A 10,961-nucleotide genomic window follows, 5' to 3' on the forward strand; every position below is an offset into this window, starting at 1 on the left:
AAACCATCATCATCATCATTGCCAGCATCAAAATAATGGTGATGACAACATTCTTCATCTTCAGCCAAGACTTGAATAGAAGTGGATTGAAATTAGATTTTTCAAATCCCCAGGACTGGTTCATATGTCAGTTCTAATTTTGGAAGAACACTTTTATTTGATTTCAAGCCTTCTTGCTTCTCCTTTTCAGCTAACATTTGTTTTGTTTCTGTTTTGTCAGTGCTAAATGTAATGCCATATTATTAGTACCCTAAGGAATTTGATTTTTTCAAGATATTAAATTTTAAACTAATAATCATAGAAGATAAAAGTAAAAATGGGAAGCTTTTAATTTCTTGAAATCATTCATTCCACAAAAGCCAGTCAACAGCCACCACCAATGTTTAACTGAACACTTTTCCTTGATTTATAAACAAACAAACAAAAAACAAGAAACCTTCTCTGTGGGCGCCCCGGCTCTGTGGAATCAATTGCCGGTTGAGCTCCGGATGGCACCGGATCTCCGCTCCTTCCGGCGCGGGTTAAAGACCCATTTGTTTGAACAGGCTGGCCTGGCCTGATGGGGAGTTACTTAGGGTTTTAATATTTGTATATATTTTTATTGTTTTTACTTTGGGCAATAATTTAATTCTTTTTTAACTTTTGTACTTTTGTAGTTTTATGATATGCCCTGTTCACCGCCCTGAGTCCCTCGGGAGAAGGGCGGTATAAAAATTTAATAAAACCTAAACCTAAACCTAAAAGCGGCACAGTGAGCAGAAAGAGAATGGGATCAAAAGTAGCTTTAGATAAATTGCATCTCATTAAATGAAGTCAGCCCATTCATCCTTACTGCAGATTGTTCTGTGCCAAGCTCTGTAAGCATGCAATTATGAAACTAATGTATGAGATAGTCTGATCATCATTAAAGCTGCACAAAACCATTCAAACAGGAGCTCTGCAAAGAAAGAAAGCTAATCCTTTAAAACCATTGCTTGAAGCATCAGAGTCATAGTCTGTTATAGGCCATCCCAGCTATTTTATGGCCTTTTCTTGACCAAAGAATGATGCTTCCACACTTCAAGCAGCCAGCTCAGATGATGGCTTAGTATAATACCACTCTACAATGCTTTGGTAAGGCCACACCTGGAATACTGCATCCAGTTTTGGTCACCACGATGTAAAAAAGATGTCGAGACTCTAGAAAGGGTACAGAGAAGAGCAACAAAGATGATTAGGAGGCTGGAGGCTAAAACATATAGGGAACAGTTGCTGGAATTGGGTATGTGTAGTTTAACGAAGAGAAGGGTGAGGGGTGACATGATAGCAGTGTTCCAATATCTCAGGGGCTGCCACAAAGAAGAGGGAGTCAAGCTATTCTCCAAAGCACCTGAAAGCAGGACAAGAAGCAACGGATGGAAACTAGTCAAGGAGAGAAGCAGCCTAGAACTAAGGAGAAACTTCCTGACAGTTAGAACAACTAACCAGTGGAACAACCTGCCTCCAGAAGTGGTGAATGCTCCAACACTGGAAGTTTTTAAGAAGAGACTGTACAGCCATTTGCCTGAAATGGTATAGGGTTTCCTGCCTGAGCAGGGGATTGGACTAGATGACCTCCAACCTCTTCTTCTTCTTCTTCTTCTTCTTCTTCTTCTTCTTCTTCTTCTTCTTCTTCTTCTTCTTCTTCTTCTTCTTCTTCTTCTTCTTCTTCTTCTTCTTCTTCTTCTTCTTCTTCTTCTTCTTCTTCTTATTATTATTATTATTATTATTATTATTATTATTATTATTATTATTATTATTATTATTATTATTTTGTATAAGCTTAGTGATCATAACACCATGATCTTAATTTTTGTGTTCCTTCTGGATAGTCCAAAAAGAGTCTTATTTTTACGTTATAGGTCATCATACCACAAGTATACTTTCAGGCCTACATATAACACCAGGAACTTTGATTGAATTTCCAGGTACCTCCAAAAATAATTACTAGATTGACATTTTAAGTGAAAGGAGAATGATCATATGAACAGTATAATTCTTTAATTAGCTATGAATGATGTGTTGGATTTCACCCACACAATTTCATAGTGTAGTTCTCAACATGTCACTCGAGGGCCAAGCAGTTCCTTTAATTCACAAGAGCCTCACCATACCTGCTGCTACAAGGAAGATGATCTGTGTTCATTCTGATGACTAGCAAGTAGACATGGAATCCATGATATGGACTGAAAAAAAGAATAGGAAGTATTCTTGGGAAGTATTCTTTACCTCTAAATGTCATAATGGGCAAATGCAGTGAGTAGCACACTGTACTACTGAGGTCAAATAAATCACATGCAGAAGAAAGGAGTCAAAATGGGTAAAAATGGGTAAAAATGGGTCCAAATCCATTGAACTGAGGGAAAATATTTGTTCAGCTATTATTATTATTATTATTATTATTATTATTATTATTATTATTATTATTTAAATTTATTTGCCACCCATCTTGCCACAGGTGACCATGTTATGTGTGCAACTAAATATATTTTAGAATCAAAGGTAAGGATTGTGTGAGTTCCAAGAAGAGGGGAGTTTTCTATTTTTATAAAATACTAACTACTTCCTTCTAAAATACAAAACTAGAATATGGAATCATTCTTGATGTTCTAGGTTAGTGCTTTGGAAATAATAATTTAAAGCAATACTGTATTTCTGATGGAAGACTTCCAAGGAATTCTCCCTCACCTTTCCCTTATTTATATCCTAAGAAATTTTCTTGGCTTTTTTTCTCTCTTATCCAGGGGAATACGTTGTGATGACTACCCATTTCCATCTGAAGAGAAAAATTGGGTATTTTGTCATTCAAACATACCTGCCATGCATAATGACAGTAATTCTATCCCAGGTATCTTTCTGGCTTAACAGAGAATCAGTTCCAGCAAGAACTGTGTTTGGTGAGTGTCTTACATTACACAAATATGCTTGAATTGTTCAAAAGCATTAATGTATGTAGCATTAATACTCTTTGATTAAATTATCAGACTTGAGGTGCCCATGGCAGCAGTATTTTGTCTCAGTGAGGTATTCTGCATCATATCCATCAACTGTGAACCTAGTGTCAGGTGGAGATCAGGTAGAACACACAAAGTGTGAACCCATGCTTTCTAGAGAAACTCATTGCCATTTCACACAGGCTTTATTTCAATCCCAAAGTTTAACTTTCTTCTTAACAAAATTTCTTCTATGCCTATCTGGATTTAATTTTGGCTTGTCTGAATGATTCTTGGTAAAATCTGTGTGTCAACTTCATTAGCAGTAAGATTACAAAAAGCAATTAAACCAGTCTATGGCCAGCTTTAGTCTACGAATTGCCAAATTCATACTCTACGAGTACATAATTACAGAGATAGCTCATTTACATTTGAGGTACGTTCTGGCTGTGAAACATGAATGTGACATGATACTACCTATTGTTTGCATTATTATCTTATCTACTACAGCCCTTGGTTTCCTAAAAGTGTTACATTAAGACTTTGGGTGCCAAAATTCACCCCTCACTAATTTGGACAGAGTTCATTCAATTTGTCTCTCCCTCAGCTCTCTGTTTTGTGGCATTTGATTCATTGGCCTTCCATTTTGGAATTGGGGTGGAGTTGATTTTTTTCCTTGTAAGTTACCCAATAAGAATGCTTCAAATATTTTATGTAAGCACATGAAACTAGAGAGATAGAAAGTAGAGTTTGATCAAATAGCTTACAATTGTGAGAGTGGTTGGACATCACAATTATATAACTAAATTAAAATAATTTAAAATCCTTCTTCTGAGTAGAGTCTTAAATTTGGGGGATAGTGGTGGTAGGGGTCTTTATGCAGTCTGAGCCATTCCAGAACAAAACTGATGGAAAATGGAAAAGATCAGATTATTTTCTACAATGCATCTGAATATGGGTAGTGCAAGATATTTTTGATTGCTGTAGCTTTTGGCTAACAATTGACACAGTGAAAATATACTCTAGCAGATATTTAGTACATGAGATGTCTGCAGTTGTCAAGGTAACCGGTGGTTAGTGATTTAAGGCAATGGTAGAAAGATGCAGACTTTTTACTCTTGGTAAAAGCTCAGTGGCTAGTTAAAAGAAAACTGTTCAACAGCAGGTGATGAACAGTGCTATAGCACATGCAAAATATATTATCACAGTGGCATCTTTCCTCATATCTAACTCATTCAACATTAATAGCTTTTGAATCTGAGGTGAACAGTGGCAAAAGCCAGCTGGAGAACTCAAGATAGGTTTCAGAAATGAGCTAGTTAACAGTAAGTGCCTTCCATTTCTCTTTAAGATTATCATGCCAGAGCAAATCACATTGTAACTTTAATTCATCTCAAACAATTGGTTTTCTGTCAAACCAAACCCATCTAAGAGGTATAAACAAAATGACACACCATCAGCTATAAACAAGTAGTAAAGTATTGCCTTAATACTTTCCCAAATGTTGAGTACAATATGATCACTTGTAGACTATCTCACCCTGTCCAATGAATTGCCCGATCTCCCATTTCACTCAGTTTTATTTCCTTCTGGGTGCAATTTTAATTCACCCTCCCACCCCCGTTATTGGTTTTCAGTCAGAATGGAAAATATGGCATAGAAAGATAATTGTAGATTAGTCTAAGATGAGAACAAGCAACTTGTTCCTCTGTTTGAGTCACAACTACCAGAGTCCCTTGATATACACCTTATTATCTAGAACCAGTGAGAGTCTACCTCTACTCTTAAGTTCTGAATCTTCAAGTCTACATACCTACAGGAGATACCATCAAATGAAAAATTAGAATCTAGTGTGGACCCATGTAGACTACCACTTTCAATATCTATTGTTTTCTATCAGTGAATGGAATCTGAATTATCTCAATTTCCCCAAGCTTATTAAAATAGGGTTTTGGAACCAGAAAGATCTGTCTTACCATTGATTGGAATATTTGATTGAATTTACAGTATATCTCAGGTTGCTTCTGACATAATCATTCAGTTACTTTTAGCAGGCTCAGGAAAACAAAGAGAGCCAGTTTGGTTAAGGTTGGTTTTATTTATTTTTATTTTATTTTAATTCCATTTATATCCCGCCCTTCTCCGAAGACTCAGGGCGGCTTACAAGCTTAGCAGTTAAGGCATCAGGCTAGAAACTAGAAAACCATGAGTACTATGCCTGCCTTGGGCCAGTCATTTTATTTGGGCCCTAAGAAGGAAGCAATGACAAACCACTTTTGAAAAAGTTTGTCAAGAAAACTGCAGAGATCTGCAAAGACAAGAAAAAAAAACTTTCTTGAAGCAAAGGTAGCAACAAAATGGAAAATTTGGAAATATTCTTGTTTTTTTTTCCAGGTGTGACAACTGTGCTAACAATGACCACCTTGAGCATAAGTGCACGGAATTCTCTTCCCAAGGTAGCTTACGCTACAGCTATGGATTGGTTCATAGCCGTGTGCTATGCATTTGTCTTCTCGGCTCTGATTGAATTTGCCACAGTGAACTACTTTACAAAGAGAGGTTATGCATGGGATGGCAAGAGTGTAGTTCCTGAAAAGGTAATAAGGCAGATCTTCATATATTTTATTTGTATTTGAAATGGTTGCTTGTTGCTATTACTTCATATGCTATGGACAACATGTAGAGAGTAAAGAAGATCACCTTGACAGAAATATGGGGGGGGGGACACCTGTTGCTTGGACAAAAGAAGCCAAAGTATTTTCTAAATCCAGAATGCTCTAATAACATTCAGAAGCAGCTCAGGCACTTCCTAATTCCATGAACTATAAGAATGAAGCAGTGCAGCATAATCAGATTTTCAAAATGCTGTTACTATAGCAATCTCAATAAAATTAGTTTTAATCTTCCTATGCAGTGTATCTCATGGTCTGATGTGCCTAGTGGGTTTCACAAGCACAAACCTGCTAAACAAACTACATTATGCAATGCTACATGATTATATTAATAGTAACCTACTGAACAAAAGTCTTCAAATTTGCAATCTGTTGTATACAAGTTCATTTAAAAGTAAATCTGTTGAGGTTTCAAACTATTGGCTTAGATGTTTGTCTGTACTGAATTACTTTCAATTGTATTTTCACAAACAGAATGGAAGAAATATCAATGACTTTCCAAATAATCCAAATGATAAAATTTCCCTTTAGATAGTAAGAAGTAAGGAATTTATTAATGCACTTGTTCATTAAATAATTAAAATCATATTTGAATCTAGGTAGAAATTTCATTGGTTTTGGCTGTTTTCCAGATCGCTGTTAAGGACAAAATCACACATGCATGCTATTTACTCAGGGATTATCAGGCAACTGCTAATATATGTGAAACAGCTATCACTCATCAGAATCCTCAAAAATAATTTTCATACCACCCACTTATTGCCATCTAAAAATAAAACTTTTCAATAGAGAAAATTGGGACATTCGGCAGCAAGTTGTTGAATGATGATTCATCATGCCATAGGACCTGAAGTGATATATATGCATGTGTCATTCAGGCTCTTGAGTCTGAAAAAACAAAAAGGAATTGCAGAAAGGAGGAATTCTGAGAGCAAGGGCAAGAAATGAAATAAGTGATCCCTGAATCTGACAATGCTTGACAGAACCTAGAGCATAGGAGGTCTGACCTCCCTACGACATCCTCCTCAGAAGAAGGCTTTGGAAGTGAGGCTATTCTTTGGCTTCTAAAACGATCCCAACACAAGTGTGATGGCATCTGTCAGTCATTCATGGTAGGCCAAGTCAAGAAATAGGCACCAGCGGGGACTGCAGGAAAGATCTTCATTGTAGCAAGATAGAATGACAGAATCTTTAAAGCCTATCCAAATTTCTTTGTTCCTTTCTGACACTAAACAAAATCAAGGAAGGATCATTTGGGTTTTCTTCCTTCTACTCTCCTCTTTCTCAGGATGGAACAATCTATTCTTGGTGTCTCTCCCACTCCCCATGGATTGCTCATTCCTTCTCAGTTTTTACTCTACATTCCTTCACAGAGTTTGTCAGCACAGCCTATGACAATGAAATGTCTCTTTCGTGACAGCACCAGTGACAAGCACTGGTTTTGCAACAGAAAATATGGAATATTCCTGATTCTGTTTTCTCCTTGTCTATTTGACAACATGCAATATCTGGAAAAGGGGGAAAAAAAACCCAACCTCTGATTAAACATGGCTATCTGAAGGACATCTGAGCTGAACCAAGTATTCACATTCCAGAGCAGTAATACTTTTAAATGGGTGAAATGATATGTCGTTTAAAATCTGTGTTCTTTATTCCTAGCCAAAGAAAGTGAAGGACCCTCTCATTATGAAAAACAACTCCTTTACAGCACCAGTAACAGCAACCAGCTTTACCCCAAATATTGCAAGAGACCCTGGACTAGCTACCATTGCTAAAAGTGCAACGATAGAGCCCAAAGATGTGAAAGCTGAAACAAAGCCACCCGAACCCAAGAAAACTTTTAACAGTGTCAGCAAAATTGATCGACTATCAAGAATAGCGTTTCCACTGCTCTTTGGGATTTTTAATTTGGTGTACTGGGCTACTTACTTAAATAGAGAGCCCCAGCTTAAGGACCAAAACCCTCCACACTAGCCCCATCATCCATAAGAGTTGTCCATCTGTTTTGCACTGGGAATTGCTTTTTGGTTCTAAACACACAGCAGTTCTCATTTGCTTCATTGCCTCTGTCTTAAAGAAATTGAGATGTCCTTATTTTATAAAGCAAAAGTATATTATATATATATACACATATATATAATAGAAAAGATATTAACTCTGTATACTAGGGCTGTAATAATGTGATGTAGACACCAGATTCTGAACCGTGACTTTGAACAAGGGAGGGAAATGTAAAAGAAATCCAAATCATTTGTTGATAGCCTACCGCTGGAAGTTCCCAGAAGGGATGTTGTACATGTCAGAGCAGAAATATTTTTATGCAAAATGAAAAAAAGGTAAAACTGTCTTTATATATGTTCATGTTGCACATAAGGTATTCTAGTTTCCATTTTTGGAGTGCTGCTTATTTGAATTCTTTTATAGGATATGCATCTATCCAAAGTGCTGGATTCCAGAAAATATAGTATTTTTCTTAGATTTCCTATTTGCTGAATTTCCCAAACATCAATTTTAAAGCAAATTAATGTTCATATTTACATATAAAACAGTCTATTTCCTAATGGTAGATATTATCACAGAATAGCACATTGATTCATATAATGAATGCTTTAATATGCTCTCTCACTTCTGTCTTATTTTAAACATCAAATGGTCACTTGACTGAATAATATCAACCAATGGCACATTCAGTGCAGATCTAAATCTCTTTTGTTAGATAAAAACAATACAGGGTCGTTTCTTCTTTTTGTGCTTCTGTATTTGAATTTAAGGTTTTGGTTGGTTGGTTGGTTGCTTTAGAAGGAAAACAATATTTAACAATCTCTAAGTACATTGGATGTATTATTTTACAAAACTATCTAGGGACTTTGGGGGCCATATCTTCAAGTTAACAAGTAGAGAGATTACACCGGAAAATTTTAGGTTGAAACATGTGGCAAAAAGAAAGACAAAATGTATTATTTCAACAACACGTGTAAATATACTACATGAGACTGTACATTTTTTTTTTACTTTTTTATGTTCATATTATGCTGTGTGGGGGTTAGTTCTCCAGACTCTTAATAGGTTGCATTTTTAAAAGAAACATTTAGAACCTGCACTTCTTTTTTTTAAGAAAAGTCAGTGGCATTTGAAAGAAAAGGGACATAAAGACAAGGAAGAGAGCTTGGAATAGGATATATTCCATTTGTAAAGCGATTATCTGTACAATAGCTTGCAATTTGAAACTATCATCTAGTTATACTATTAGGCTAATGACTGGTATGCTCAGGTAATGCGTGAATACAAAAATGTGGAATTATATTTGGTAGGAAAATGGTAAAATATTTAAGACAAACGTCATCTGTATATTATTGCTATATTTGCTGAAACATAACTGTTAACAATAAGTGATGTAATATATGTAGCATTAAATACAGAAAAACACATACACAAACGAATGTACAGGAAAATACATTTTACTGAGTAAAACTTATTACATTTCATTTTTACTGTAGCAATATATTTGTAGGAACAATATGTAAGGGCTTTAAATACAAAATGTCCATTTTTCAAGTTATTGGTATTCCCAAGATAATTCTACCCAGTTTTATTTCTGCTGAAAAATTATTTTAAAGGGGGGGAAATCAAATTACCAAGATGGATATTTAAAAAAAATAGATTTGAAGCATGGATTTGGGGAGGTGTTAATGTAAGGGTTCAGAATTCATAATACATGGTAGTGAATGCATATTAAAAACAAAGTTGTATGGACCTTCAGTCAAAATAGCTGACACAATAGTGAGATCGACATCTATACATGTTACAGGCAATGTTTTATATACTCTTTCTGAATAAATCAAAAGGTTGCTGCACAGTTAGTATCTACAAATGAAATAGTTTACTTTTCCTTTCAAAAAGGTGACTTTAAAAAACAACAACACCCTAATGCTTCATTGTCTACCATTTAGTCCTGTCTAAATTTGATGAGCTAATCTGACTGAGGCTTACTAAAGAGGATGTGTTATCTTCTGGTATTATGTGTAGATATATGTATAGAAAAACAATCAAAATAAAATATGAATTTCACTTCAGTATTTGTTTATCTTGTTATTTTGGCGTTTAATCTAGTGTGTTCACAAAGGGCATTTGACCTTCAGAATTATCCATTTGGCTCCTTTCAACCTGCATTTGGCACATTAGAGTTGAATATTACTTAAGTAGTCTGCTTTTTTTTTATTTTGCTATGCGATGATGCATTATTTCACCTCTTAGTTTGTTAGTCTCTGTGAACAGTATCCTGTATAAATCTGATTGCACAGTTATCAAAGACAAGGTACTCTCTGTGTAGCTTTTTTACAATGCTTTGCTAAACCATGTAATAATAGTAAGTCTTCCTTGAAAATAATGATACACTCTTATAGAGGTCAGTTTTTGTTTACTCCTGGAATAATTTAAAAGAAGATGACATTGAATGTTTATTGCACTTCAGTGCAGCAATGTGGCAATAAGACCTAAATCTATAACAGAGATTGTTTATGGCAGATGCATGTAATGCTTTACAGAGTTTAGCAAAATCTCATTATTTTATGTTGAACTGTAATTCTATTATACTAATAAAGTTTAAAACAAAAACTACGAGTAACACAAGTGAATGTTTTACTTGGCTTATTTTTGTTTATATATGACCATTGCAAGCCAATGTCCCTTTTGCTATGCTACATACGAAAGGTTGAATGATTTTTAGAATATATGTCAGAGAAAATTTGACAAGAAATGTGAGAAGAAATAACCCAGCTCCTGCTGTTTGTACATATTGTTTAAGCATTATTATATTTTTTTGTACAACATAGTCTTTGTTTGATGTGTTTCCTTTGATTTATGACCCATGCTTTATGGCTTGAGATGGACCATTAAATGCATTGTAAACCCAAGAAGAGAACAGCCCAAATGAAAGCATAAAGCACTGGTGAGTGTTCCTTCAGATGCTTTGATTCCGGCCTTTCAAATCCAGTCCAATAACAGTGAATGACTTGAAGACATTTTCTTATCTACTACATAACATTCTCACAAGGTCTAATAAAAATAAAGCAGTAGCAGAAATGGAAGGCTTATCATAAATAGTTATCAATCTCCTTATATTTCATCTTTTTCTCTTACATAGAACTCTTCCATAATACTAACTGAGAATGTACTTTTTCTGGTCCTTTTTATCAAATTATATGTGGTTAATCCAAAATCCTGCACTGAACTACGAACCTACATAGCTACAATGAAGCCATCTGTGTATCTGTCTAGATGAAATGCAAACCACAATGAAATAAGCTACAACTTTGATCCACTCATAGAGTACATAACT

At 35.2% G+C, this 10,961-nt stretch overlaps 1 protein-coding gene across 1 annotated transcript in view; it reads left to right on the top strand.

The window, feature by feature from the left end:
- Positions 1–7,597, top strand: part of LOC308661534 (gamma-aminobutyric acid receptor subunit alpha-1) — a gene marked incomplete at its 3' end in the record, with an annotated part of 40,670 nt that extends 33,073 nt beyond the window's left edge. Inside the window, exons 8-10 of the mRNA XM_081316490.1 lie at positions 2,763–2,915; positions 5,346–5,548; positions 7,283–7,597. Of these exons, the coding sequence (XP_081172616.1) occupies positions 2,763–2,915; positions 5,346–5,548; positions 7,283–7,597 (671 nt within the window). The remainder of the gene's footprint in view (positions 1–2,762; positions 2,916–5,345; positions 5,549–7,282) is intronic.
- Between the last annotated feature and the right edge of the window lie 3,364 nt (positions 7,598–10,961).

Source organism: Vipera berus (assembly GCF_964194415.1).
Source record: "Vipera berus genome assembly, chromosome: 2".
Taxonomy (NCBI): domain Eukaryota; kingdom Metazoa; phylum Chordata; class Lepidosauria; order Squamata; family Viperidae; genus Vipera; species Vipera berus.